This window comes from Ictalurus furcatus, chromosome 22 (genome assembly GCF_023375685.1).
Source record: "Ictalurus furcatus strain D&B chromosome 22, Billie_1.0, whole genome shotgun sequence".
In the NCBI taxonomy this organism is placed as follows: Eukaryota; Metazoa; Chordata; class Actinopteri; order Siluriformes; family Ictaluridae; genus Ictalurus; species Ictalurus furcatus.
Window position 1 is genome coordinate 10,277,924 of NC_071276.1, and position 13,535 is coordinate 10,291,458.

The 13,535-nt window shown below is 36.3% G+C and overlaps 2 protein-coding genes across 2 annotated transcripts; both read right to left on the reverse strand.

The window, feature by feature from the left end:
• Positions 1-1,515: 1,515 nt before the first annotated feature.
• Positions 1,516-3,667, reverse strand: LOC128598957 (natterin-3). Its single transcript, XM_053610206.1, has 3 exons — positions 3,600-3,667; positions 3,073-3,166; positions 1,516-2,805 (listed from the first exon to the last, which is right to left on the reverse strand). The coding sequence occupies exons 2-3, from the start codon at positions 3,164-3,166 to the stop codon at positions 1,706-1,708; spliced, it is 1,194 nt and encodes a 397-aa protein (XP_053466181.1). The 5' UTR covers positions 3,600-3,667; the 3' UTR covers positions 1,516-1,705.
• A 2,961-nt stretch (positions 3,668-6,628) lies between these two features.
• LOC128598970 (natterin-3) lies at positions 6,629-8,956 on the reverse strand. The gene is made up of 2 exons (XM_053610229.1): positions 8,286-8,956; positions 6,629-8,017 (listed from the first exon to the last, which is right to left on the reverse strand). Exons 1-2 carry the CDS (start codon positions 8,398-8,400, stop codon positions 6,927-6,929), a joined length of 1,206 nt encoding a protein of 401 aa, XP_053466204.1. The 5' UTR covers positions 8,401-8,956; the 3' UTR covers positions 6,629-6,926.
• Between the last annotated feature and the right edge of the window lie 4,579 nt (positions 8,957-13,535).

The window sequence follows — 13,535 nt, forward strand, 5'->3', positions numbered from 1 at the left end:
CATGAAGGAGGCAGGAGCTGTGAATGAGACTTGAGCTGTAATGAAGGATTAATGGAGGATTTAGGATTCTATATTAAGATGTTCCTTATCCTCATTAGGCTGATACTCATATCAATGAAACAATTCGGTTGCTCACTGGAAGAGAGCAAGAAAGAGAGAACACTGTAGAGATTGTGTAATGGGAAAGTTCTCTCATCCAATCATTTATGCTATGGGAAAATAATCTTGGTTATGTATCTCTCTCTCTCTCTCTTTTAAAAAAATAAAAATAAATCATGGGTATGTATTGCTCTAATATCTCAAGTCTACATGCACAAGTCTACAAGTCTACATATCTCAAGTCTAATAGCTGTTTACATATACTGTCCGTTATCCTGAGCGTTTTTTTCTTGCTATCTCCCACAGCGACAGGTAAATGTGGTGACCATGACCAATACAGACCATCAATTCTCTAAAGTCAATATTGACCCCTCAACACTGCCCAAACAAATCCTTGTGTGAACACCATAAGCGAGTGAATCTCAAATATTCCTGTGTTTACATGAATAATGTCCACACTCTCCAGTTGAGTCCCAACAATAATAACACCGTTTATTGCATGGGGACAAGCAACTACCTATTTATATCGATGTTTGCTCTTGGAGAGTGTGTGGACAGTTGGAGTCTGGTGTTAGTTTGCATGGGTTTGCATACAGAGTCGAAATGGTGTGATTGTCAAGCTGATCGACTGTTTAGATAGGAGTAGTGTGCACTGTGTGGCTCATAGTATAAATACGGGCCCAGGGGATTGAGACTATCTCACCAAACACAGCACCTGTCAAATGTTCAACTGTTTAGATGGTAATGTGTGACGAGACAGAAACTGGACTTGTTTAAACATGCTGACTGAGGGAAAACACTTATGGATCTTAGGTAGATTGTGGGAAATTTTTCTTAAACCAGTTACTCCCCCTACTTTGTTAGACCTAGTAGAAAGGGTGGCCTTACTTCTAGCTGTTTTCCATAATAAACGCCCAGTCTGAAAGTACATATACATACAGATTTGTGATGAAAAATGTTCATTTCAAACTGCAGTGACCTCTACTGGTTGTTAATATGAAAGGACTATTCTCTAAAAGTAATCTTTATTCTTTGATATTATATACAGACAGCTTTTCCATTGTTCTGGGCTGTGATTAGAAGGTTTTATAATTTAACGGTGAAAAAGAGACTCCATGGATTTTCTCTGTAGCCAATATATAAAACATGTTTGATAAAGTTTCTTAGTTGGATTTCACAGTATACTTGTAAACTTTATCTCCTATTGCATTTAGTATTATACAAGCTTTTCATGTTCTGGTTAGTCACTTATTAATATGTAGTTTATGTTTAGGTAATAGTTGAAAATGAATACCATTTTCCAAAACAACATCAAAATTAAGTTTCCTGGCTGCATTTGTGAGGGAAAAACCTTTGGTATCCAACTCTATAATAGATTATAAATGAAAATGCAAACAATGTTGTGTGCAAATTTATATGGTCACCAAATGTATATCAAGCTACAGAAAAATACAATCATCCATAACTGCAACATGTACTTTATTAACACGGATACATGCTATTAAGGCAGATAATTTATGATATTACCATGTCACTCAGTAGTGGATTTTTGAATTTATTCTGTCAGTGATGCAAATGTGGAAGTATAAGGGCAGATCCTTTGTCCTCAGTCACTTCCATAAAGGCATGGAGGGGCATCAGGGATAGGATTACAGCGTTCCACCACGGCATTAATTTCTCCAATCTTCACACCATCATATGTCCCAGTGACAGTGGTCCATTGAGTGATTCCATTGTTGTATGTACGACTCAGCCGGGCTGTGAATGGGATATCAGCAGTCATCCTTCTCGCCTCCATTCTTACTAAGCATGAATGGTTTGGTGGGACCAAGACCTGTAGAGACATTGAGTGGCTGACAGTCTCAATCATCCTTGTCCCCTCAGAAAAACTTACTGTCTGTTCTTTGGTGAAGTCCACATTGTCTGGGTTGATGATTGGGATTTTCCCAGTCATGGTTGAGGTGGATCCATTTCGAGTTTCTCTACCAATGTCCCAGAACTTCTCTACAGTGCTAGACTTCTGCAAAAGAACTGTCTTTTCAATGCTGGAGCACTCATAGTTGGTGGCCCTGGCCATTTGGATGGTCTCTGGTGGATGATGGAACAGCTTGACCTGGTCAATAGCATATACAACATGGGAGATTTGCTGGCTGTAAGTGTCCCTGTTAATGGCCAGGACATCATATGACTTGTACCAATACTCCTTGCCTTCCCAAGGCAGGAAGAAGGCCTCATGTTTAGTTACAACTTTACCTAGCCCATATTTGTTTTTGCCAACAAAGATGTCAATTCCAGGACAAGTCTTCACTGAATGTTTGGGCACTGAACCATAGGAACCTTGCTTCCATTCCAGGAACTCAAAGTGGTCCTCATTGACCAACACCTCAAACTTAGTGGCAGTGTATTCAGCATCTGCATATGGGTATTTGCAGTATGGGCCTTTGCTTGGGGTGTAGAATCCAGCCTCACAGTTGAATTTGCAGACATAGTCAGTGCGTCCTGTGTAACCATTGTAGATGCCTACAGCCCCATTTGGAAGTGAGCCTTCCCAGCTAACCCACTTTAAGTTGACATTTTCCTGAAACATGAATGGTGAGTTCCCCTGATCCTTGGACACTAACTCTTGGGGGGTATCAGAATTTACTACTGTCGTCCAGGCATCAAGAGGTGGTACCACATCCCCCAAGTCAGGGTTTAGATGAATCTCTGAAATAAAAGAAATACAAGAATGAAAAAATAAAAAATTTAGAAGGAAAATTATTTGAATAATCTAAGTATTGCCAGTATATGCTGGCAGTAGATCTTGAGCCTATAGGAGACAGTGTAACTGCAGATCTAAATCACCTCTGTCAAAGCTGGTGTGGATTGAAACGCTCGTTAAATTGAATTCGTATCTGTGGCATGTGACAAGCCTCTGCTGCATGTTGTGTGTGAACTGCCCTTCAAGATTATGGGGGTGTGAACAAAACTCACTGTTTTCTGCAGAAACATCTGGAGTGGGGATTGAGTGCAGTGGTGTTGCACAGAACTGCAATACTGCTAACACTAAAGGAAGTGCTGCCCTCATCTGGTGAGAAATAATAATAATAATAATAATAATAATAAAGCCATATGCACTCTAATGGAATATCACACTGCATTTTCTAAATACAGGAACCTTGGCTTTGAACACAAACAAATATTCATCAGAAAGCTGCAATGTTAAAGGTAAACACTGACATTATAGTCATGAAATTATATAGACTACCTCTTAAAACATTGTAATAATCAATTATATATTGCAAACAATTTATCAGTCCATAAAAATTGTGCAATTAGGTAAACACTATTGTATGATATATTTTAAGTTTATGTTAGCATGCACTTAACATTGTTATATAGCATGACTTTCATCTGAGGAAAATTGTATTTTATAACCAAAACCTGTTTAATATTCATATAAATATTTGTTTAAAGAAGACCATCGGGGTTTTAGAACTATAAAAAAAAGAGTGTCTTACCTTCTCAGACTCCTTTTCAAGTGCTGCTGCCTGCTGCTGCCAGAGGGCTCTTAAGCTCTTATAATTGCTGCAATAAACCAACACTGATAAGTTCATCCTACCCATGTGATTCTCTGTCCATTTATAAGAGAAATGCACTTGTAAATTATGCCATTTTTTAATTGTTGTCTTTGTATAGCTTTTTCTTCACAAACTATTTATGTTCAATGACATTGTTTATTTTCCATAAGAACAAATTAATCAAAGCACACACAGGAGGCAATGCCGGTGAATATGTACTGTACATCCATGTATTTCTCAGTAAAGTTAAGCTACTAAAGGACAGAAAATAAAATATTATGTACTGGCTGCTTTTCATAAACAATCTCAATGTCTCTTTAAATTACATGGGACACACAAATAACAGGACTCTTGAATTTGCTGTGCAAAGATAATGATAATCTCAGGTCAAAGAAAAAGTTTGCCTAATAAAATATTGGGATTACAACCTCTTTATCAGTGATTGATTATCAGGCACAACATGTCTGATAGATGCCTGATAAAATCATTAGCTGTATATAGGTTAAGGACATCAAGGAGTGTTTAAAATGAATTATTTTATGAGTCTGGTCTGATGAGCTTCATTGATAAATAAAGGCTGAAAACATTGTTAGCTGATTGATCTTTGGAATGGCCCCATATACTGAAATTAGGGTTGTGCTGTATTTTTGATACACATCTGAAATACCAAATTATATGTAATTTACATTTAATGGCTGAAGTTAACAAATGCTGTATAATACAGTTGCAGTCAAAATTATTCAACCCCCATTGCAAATCATTGTAAATGGTCAAAATTGTTTGCAATGAACAAATCAAACAAAAGCAATTGAAATAGTTCAACACAACGAATGCTTCAAGTGGTTTCCCCAAATTCAACTGACAATGCAACTTATAATGATTTCTCCAGTTTCAAAATTATTCAACCCCTTCATGGCAAGCATCTTTAGTACTTAGTAGAGCACTCTTTTGCTGTTATGACCTGCTGCGAACGAGATGCACAACTTCTGGCAGCGTTCCTGAGGAATCTTAGCCCATTCCTCAAGAGCAATGGCCTCCAGTTCAGTAATATTCTTGGGTTTGCGTGCTGCAACCACCTTCTTCAAATCCCATCAGAGATTTTCTATGGGGTTCAAGTCAGGTGACTTCCTGTTGGAAGGTACAATGTCACCCAAGCTTCAGCTTCCTCACAGACAGCATGTTGTTTTCGCCTAGGATTTTCTGATACTTCAGTGAATCCATTGACATATCACATGCTGCAGTTTTCCAGTGCCAAATGATGCAAAGCAGCCCCAGAGCTTCACCGAGCCACCACCATGCTTAAGAGTGTTCTTTCTTCATTATTCTTCCTCCAGACATACCTCTGATCCACTGTGCTGACAATTTTTGTTTCACTGCTCCACAGAACAAAATCCCAAAACTTCTGTGGCTTATTTATATGATTTTGAGCCGACTTTTCTTGTCCTTTTGGGTCAGTAGTGGTGTATGTCTTGGAGTTCTGGCATGGAAACCTTCAATGTTTAGTATATGCCTTACTGTGCTCACTGAAACCTCAGTCCCTGTTGCCACCAAGTCTTGCTGCAGGTCTTTTGCAGTCACTCGAGGGTTTTTCACAACCTGTCTTCTCAGAAATCTGGTTGCAGCCATTGACTGCTTCATTTTTCTGCCCCATCCAGGTATTTCATACATTTTCTACCCCTAGCCAGTTCAGATATTTCATGTGTTCCAGCTCAAGCACACCTGGTGTAACTAATGAACCCCTTGATTAGTTGCATCAGGTGTGTTTGAGACAACACCTGTTTTGCATATTTGTGCTGTTGTGAGGGATTCTATTCAGGGAGTTGAATAATTTTAAGACAGGAGAAGTCATTATAAATTGCATTTTCAGTTGAATCTGGGGAAACCACTTAAATAATTCGTTGTGTTGGACTATTTCAATTGCTTTTGTTTGATTTGTTCATTGCAAATAGCTGAAAGTCTGTAAAATTTTGACAGTAAAGCTGATTTGCAATGGAGGTTGAATAATTTTGATTGCAACTGTATGTATGAAACTCCTTTTGTGTGTATTTGTGTTTTGTTTTCTTTTGTTTTTAAAAGCAAAAGGGCTCTATGGCTAGAAAGAAAATTCCTGTGGTACAAAAAGTCCCAATACAGAATGTTCTATGTGTAGCAGCTGATGAAAGCAGCACAGCAGTGCTACCAAAAGCCTGAAGTCAGCAGGGTTATGACTTATTTACAAAAACCATGACTGTTGAACCTGGATGTGTAAAATGCATATAAATGATTTCTCTTGATCTTTAATATTCATACAGGATAGCATGATGCTGGGTAGCAGGCGAAGAGGCTCCCAGCACATAGGAATAAAATATAAGTTTAATATTTGGGTAAGGTATCTGGGTAACTTTTAAAATGTTATCTGCAATAAATAAATGCCATGACTGTCTCTATCTCCAGGATTTATTTGAAAAAGGCAGTGAATGACGTCTGGCAGTTATACCAAATATATCAAGAAAACAGGAGGGGGGTGGAATGGGGTGTGCCAAGTCTAACAATAGGCAGTTATATAAGGTATATAGACAAAATGATTTGAGAATATTTAGATCACATTCATAAAATGAGATGAAAACATTCAAACTGATATTTTGATTTGTTTTTGCTGACATTTTCATATACATCCTTATTTGGCCACAGAGTCACGTATGATATGAAACATAACACACCAAATGTGTTGTTTGTATAAATGAAATTTCTTTGTCTTCAATTTGTCCTAAGGATATGAAACTTTTTGCCCTCGACCGTAGCATTGTTTTCTACAATTACTTATATTATGTATAACGAAATGTATTTATTCATTTGCAAAATATAAAATGTTAGTCTGATTCATTTTTACATGTGCATTTACATTTATTGGGGGTAATTTACATAATACATATTTTGTATTATTTATTAAAACAGATCTTTGGTTTATTGTTGCCAATCACAGACTGTAACCCTTTTTATATTTTATTTTTTCAAAGTTTGGTTCCAATGTCTTTATTTCTTTTACATTTCCATTGTGTAACATAAAACCTTGATGAAGAAATAAAAGTGTTTTGTTGTTGTAACTCATTATTTTTCAAAACATTTACAGCAAGAAGGGTTATTATATTCTTCACATTTATTATTAATTGTTATAAAGAAATACAACTCATACAGTCTTTTTAGCCATTAACAAATTGCACTTATATAACAATTACACTGGCATGTTGCAAGATAGTAGATGGTTACTGGCTCCTGGTTATCATTGTACTATGCAGCTGATGGACATGGCTTAGCATCCGGAATAGGCTCACAGCGGTCCACCACTGCTCTGACCTCTCCTATCTGTATGCCATCATAGACACCATTGATGGAGGTCCATTGGGTCTCTCCATTGGCGTATGTTCGGGTGAGCTTTGCTTTGAAGGGGATGTCAGCAGTCATCTTGCGGCCCTCCATGCGCGCAGTGCAAGAGTGATTGGGTGGCACTGTTAGTTGAACTGACACTTCATGACTGAGAGCTTCTACTAGGGTAGTGCCACGGTTGAACTCCAAGGACTTCTCTGCGGTAAACTCCACTCCACCACTGCCAATCAGAGGTATCTTGGCAGTGATTCCTGCTGTAACACCAAGCATGGTGGTACGGCCTATGTTCCAGGTTCTTTCTACTTCTGAGGTCTTGGTGATAGTCACTGTCTTAGTTATTGTCTGGCAGTCATTGTTGGTAACACTGGAGATCCTCATGGTCTCTGGTGGGTAGTGGAAGAGCTCCACTTCATTAATACCATACTCAACATGGGAGATATGTTGAGTGTAGACATCGCGATTGATGGCCAGAACTTCATATTTCTTGTACCAGTACTCATCACCCTCCCATGGCAGGAAGAAGGCTTCAAACTGAGGTACTACCTTACCAAGCCCATACTTGTTCTTACCAACGAAAATGCCAACACCTCCACAGGTTCTAATGGCATGATTTGGCACAGAACCATATGAACCTTCCTTCCACTCCACAAACTCAAAGTTGTCTACATTGACTAAAACTTCAAATTCAGGGGCATGGAATTCTCTGTCACCATAGGGGTAGTTGCAGTATGGACCTTTGCTGGGAGTATAAAAACCTGCTTCACAGTTGTATTTGCAGATGTAATCAGAACGCTTTGTGTACCCATTATAAATGCCAACTGCACCTTGGGGAAGGGAGCCATCCCACTTCATCCAGTTTAGATTGACATTTTCACCAAATAGATTTGAAAAGCTCAGTGATTCCTCAAGCTCTGGAGGTGCAAGTGGGCCATCAACTGGATCATTGTTTATAAGAGGTGGGACTTTACCCTCAAGGATTGGGTTCAAAAGAGGTGCTGTATATAAAAAAGAGACATATCAGTCATACAGTATTTATGGCATATAAGAAAACTGATATCTACAATCTTAATGATGTTATGTCACTACTGATTATCTTGGTACTTATCTAAATAATAAATGAGAGAATTGTGATTTCTTGAAGTCAAGAAAAACTAAATATAATCTTTAAAGTAAAATATAAAATGTGCATTAGCAATATAAATGTACTACATACAGTATAGTAACATGAATGAATTAATATAAATTAAAGAATAATCACTCTACCTTTTTTAGTATTTACACTTTTCTCTACTATCTCTTTTAGGTTGATTTGTGGTTCTGTGGCAAGTGCACAGAAAGCCCCCAGCTGAAGAAGGGTGATGACAGCAAACAGCTTCATCTATAAAGAATATATGATTAGTGTTTTTCCAAATTTAGCAGCATGTACTATTGTATTCAACATTGCTTTGTATTAATTCATCATACTCTATTATTGTTATTTGTGTGTATTATTAGGTATCATGCCTGCATCATTTGTTTGACTGACTACTTTATAGCACTTTTTCACTAGCATTTCTACTGACTCGTATGTTTTATTTATTACTTGCATAGTTCTTGTACTTGCTTCTATGACTTATACATTGCATTGAGATATTTAAGTTGGCAACTGTTCTGATACCTATAATTAAAACTGCAGTCTAGCATGAGATACTTGATTACTATGACCAGTATGTACCACTACCAATACATTACATAATTTTCTATGCAAAAATTGCACATACCTTTGTGGTCTGTCCCCTGTGTGCAGATCATGTCAATGGTTCAGGCTTATATAGCTCTTTTATGGACTCTTAAGTCATAAATCTCAAATCTCCTGCTGTACTTAAAGCTTAATGCTTAATCTCTCTGATCTCTGCATGCTGTAGAGTGAGAAGCCACACAAATGTAAACTGTTAAATCAACACTAAAGGGTTTCATTTCAATATTGTATACATATATACAATCCATATGTGCATAAATAAATAAATCCTGAAAAATGTCTAAGTAGGTATTTAGGTTAAAAGAGTATAATAACAAGCTATTTTTTTTATTCCCAGAGCTGAAGCACAGCAATGGCAGCAGTGTAAAAACATGCTGTCAGTTTACAGTATTTATTCTATAGCAAAATACTGTTGTATTATTTTACAGAATTGTACCATAAATGATTAGGCAATTGGAACAGTGCACTGGTTTACATTTAAATACCAGAAAACACTGTGCATAGTGGGATATCTAACATTTTTGGCAGGGGTGAGAGTAGTAAAAATTCTTGAGGTTAACTTTATACACTTTATATGGTTAAGGCGGCTCAGTGGTTGAGTTACAGATCAGAATTTCACATGTTCAAATTCCAGTCTTGCCAAGCTACCATGGTTGGTTTCTTTCCTCAGCCTTCTGCTCAGCTGTATCATTCAACAGCCAAATATATATGATTATCTTTTATTTTTATACTATAATTATATTTGCAAGTATTTTACTTGCAATATTTACAGCATATAAAGATGTTTCACATTCATTTTCTCTAGATTTGAGGTACTTTACTGGCAACTCTGCTACCAGTAAATTACTGTAAACTTTACAGTAAATGTTTTAAAATTATCTTTAAATACAAATACATTTGTTTTGTTTTTTTTAAACATATTGCTATTAACATTTTTATTTTATTTTAAAAACACTATTGTTTAGAATCTAGTAAACTTTGTCTCTTGATTATGCACTGTAAGTAGGTTAAAAAAGTGTTGATAAGAATCTGTTTATAAGACTTATTGATAAGGATAAATATTAGGTTGTTAAGGTATTACAAAACAACTGTCTTTGTAGACTTTATTTATTATGGGGCAGATTGTGTACAAGGAAGTTTATAAGAGCAAGGACATCTGTAACATTTTGCTAGAATGGACTCATCACTGGACTCATCATCAAGTTTTTTGAGGTGCTTTGGAGGTTTTTCAGGGTGTGAAATTTTGCCTGGGACTTGATGTTCCATTCAGTATCATTTATCAGATTTAGGGTTCGGTGTTTTGATAGTCATTCCCCCATTTCAGTTGTTCTGACACAAGGCACAAAGGTTTAGATGTATTAAATGTAATATGTAAGGCATTTGCATACAACTTTCACAATAATATGGACCCTAAACCCCTTACATAGTGCTGACTGTGAATAACAAGATTGTCAGGATGAATCCCAGGATCATAGGAACATTGGATTATAGAATACTATTAAATTATGAAATTACTATTAGATTATAGTATTCCTTACTCATGTTTTTTTTTTGTTTGTTTGTTTTTTGTTTTTTGTATTTGTTTTTTTTGTTATTGCTTTTTTACAAAAATCTTAAACACTGTAGCCTTAAAAATCAAAGGAGTATGACCGTGGATACACTGGTCATTCTTGTAGTTTGTTGGCAGGCTGGAGATTATATAAATTGTTGTTTGGGATTTCAGAGGAGACCAGTGCTGACAGAGACATGATGCACTAAAAGTAACCTCATCGCTGCATCTGTATCTGTCTCTAGGTGTCCAAGAATAGCAGGAGACATCGAAAGATACAAAAGACTGTAAAAATCTTCTGCAAAAATGGTGCTTCTGTCCTTAAGTCATAAAAGAAACCCTTTAGCAAATACAGGCTGACTATTACAACCAAATCAAATACAGCCAGTGTGATGTGGAATTGTTCAAAATTTAGTCTCTGATGTTCAAGTCCTTTAAGTGGTAGGCACTGTGTTGTCAAAGACAATTAACTGAATTATTATTATTATTATTATTATTATTATTATTATTATTATTATTATCACTATTATAATTATTATTATTTCTAAACTTTGTCAAAGCAGAGTTTCATTTCCTCACTCTTGTCCAAATATACTGAGGTAGTACTGACTAAAATGATCATGTGTTTCAACCACAAACGCACTATAAATTATCCTATAGTCTTTGCAGTGCTAGAAATAGAAATGGAAATACAAATCTTTGTAATTTTACAAAAGTTTTGGCACACTGTACTTATAATATTTTTTGGCAAGCCAATTCAGTGTATTTGTGTAGATTTTGACTTTATAAAGAAAATGGAAATATTTTTCAGGAAATCCAGCATAAACTGCCAAGATTTATATTTGAGTGGATAAAAAGCCAGGAGGTGGGGGCCATACTTGTTGTCATCTCTACCCTGCAATAAATGCCTGAGTGTTTTTTCCACTTTGGACTTGCCACATTCCTGGATTTTAATAAATAAAATATGCTATTCCACTCCTGTAGCCCTCTCTTCTTGCTGAGATAAAATAGTCGTACATTTCCCTTCATGTGGAATAATGGCAAAGGTATACTCAGTATCAGCCTCCTGCCTTTGTCCTTCACTTTTGAAATAGCTTCATGTCATTGGGATGTAAGCTAGTGCACCACCTCAGAGTCATCTAATTCAGGCTAGCACTTTTAAATCAAATATACCAATGGAGGTCCATTAAATCACATCAAAAATCATATGATGCTGGACATTGCTTATTATCTAAAGAGCTTTTTTCAGATCAGGGGATGTTCTTATATAATTATGAGTTATAATCATGCAATACAGATTAATGATAGTGGACCAAGCTATTAACAGGAAGATTTAGCATTATTTAACTTGACACAGGGAGGCTCTTACAACCCATAAATCTGACTGCTTACTGTAAATGACCAGTGTCAATAATGTCAGTAGAGTAACAGCTTTTTGTTGTTCAATGTGGATTCTAATCACATTCTGCTGTCCATGAATCCACCGTACATGGTACCAATATTAATCACTGACTCCATTCTTTTGCATACTTTCTATATTTCACAGTAGCAAAATATTATGCCATTATATGAAAATATTATGTTTACATTCCTTTTAAAATTATTAATTTTATCCCACTAAAAATAGACACGTACAAATAAATGATCCGGTTATCTGGTACTGACTTAATAAGGGGTAGGGGTTAATTCCAATTGCCCTCTTTCCTCTAAACTACTGCTTCTCATACAGAAGAGAGAGGACATAGCTTTGTACTTTATCAAATATGCATGGCCTTTTGTCTTTAAGACTTTTGCATGTCAAGGCTGTCAAGAGCGAACCTGATAACAACATTATCAACTTATGCCACAAGATTAGAGTTGTAGTTAAGACGAGCAGAAGGAAGATCAAGGCCTTGACAAATCAAGTTAATCAAAACATAGACCTTCTTTTCTCAAAATCTAACAAAAATAATAGAAATGAATCTTTAGTTCCTTTTGCATGTATACCCATAATTACCCAATTTAATTACACCAAAATTTCCCATAAGTGTTCAACTGGGTTGAAATCTGGTGACTGTAAAGAACATAGCATATGATTTACCCATTTTCATATTCATTAAACTATTAAGTGAACGATTGTACCCTGTGGATGACGATGACGACACTATCAAAACCTCTCACACACACGCTATCATAGCCTCTCACACACACTATCATAACTTCTCACACACACTATCATAATATTGCTGAGTCAGACACTGTCCAGTCCACATCTAAGCAGCTATTCACACCGAGTTTGTTTCATAGACATGCAATATCTCATGTCGTAGTGCAAACTGACTTTCCTTCAAAGAAAGAAACTGCTTGCCTGCAATGCTAGAAACAAACACTCACGAAAGCTGTCACACAGGCAGATTGAGTCTTATCTTTCCATAGTATTCTTATTTCATCTCCACAGACCCCTTCTCTTGTATGCACATCCTTGTGTGAATGTGATTTTTTTCAGGGCAGCCATGCATGTGACTTGCCTCCAGCTCATTTATCTAGTTTAATTAGACAAACTTCTAATGACAAACAGGCAGAGAAGACTCAACAATGAACTAAAGCAAACGCCTTCTGCAAGGGCTTAAACTAAAATGGCTTCTTTTTTTTTATTAGAAAAATACTGCACAACAGAATTTAAGATTCTTTGTACAGGAACCATGAACAATGAAAGACTGGAGACTGAAGACTTGTTTTGGCCTCCACACAATTCTCCAATCATTAACAATTCTCATGTACCCTAATTACTGTAAACTGGTACTACTAAACTGGTAAGGTTTTGTAGTTCAGTTTGCCCCTGATCTCAAACATCAACACATGTTTCAAATCTTCATATATTGCTGTAAGGCAATTATTTATAGCATGAAAGTCAAACATAGACTGAATTTTACAATCCACAAGTAAAAAGTGAAACAATAAGTATATAAGTAAAGAAAACTGAATTGTAAATCTGAATGAGGATATAAATGAGGATAACAGCATTTGGAGGTCTTTGATCTCAGCTCTACCAGCTGCTGCTGAGCTTAAGAGGCTCCTTTAGGGACTCTGAAAACAGTTCTTGAAAGAGGATGCATGTGAAATGGAAAAGAGTGAGGAAAATGACCACTCCTTACCCTGCATCTTCCTGCATGAATATTTCACAGCCTTGCCTGTACAATGCACTGGAATCTCAGCTTACTTTAATATTTGCAAGTTTAATAATTCA

Bases quoted from the DNA above. Each gene is read 5' to 3' on its own strand.
- LOC128598957 (XM_053610206.1), bottom strand. From the start codon at position 3,166: ATGAGGGCAGCACTTCCTTTAGTGTTAGCAGTATTGCAGTTCTGTGCA. The intron at 2,806-3,072 runs GTGAGTTTTGTT...CTTTTATTTCAG, and splicing joins AGATGTTTCTGCAGAAAACA to AGATTCATCTAAACCCTGAC.
- LOC128598970 (XM_053610229.1), bottom strand. From the start codon at position 8,400: ATGAAGCTGTTTGCTGTCATCACCCTTCTTCAGCTGGGGGCTTTCTGT. The intron at 8,018-8,285 runs GTAGAGTGATTA...TTTTATATACAG, and splicing joins AAGTGTAAATACTAAAAAAG to CACCTCTTTTGAACCCAATC.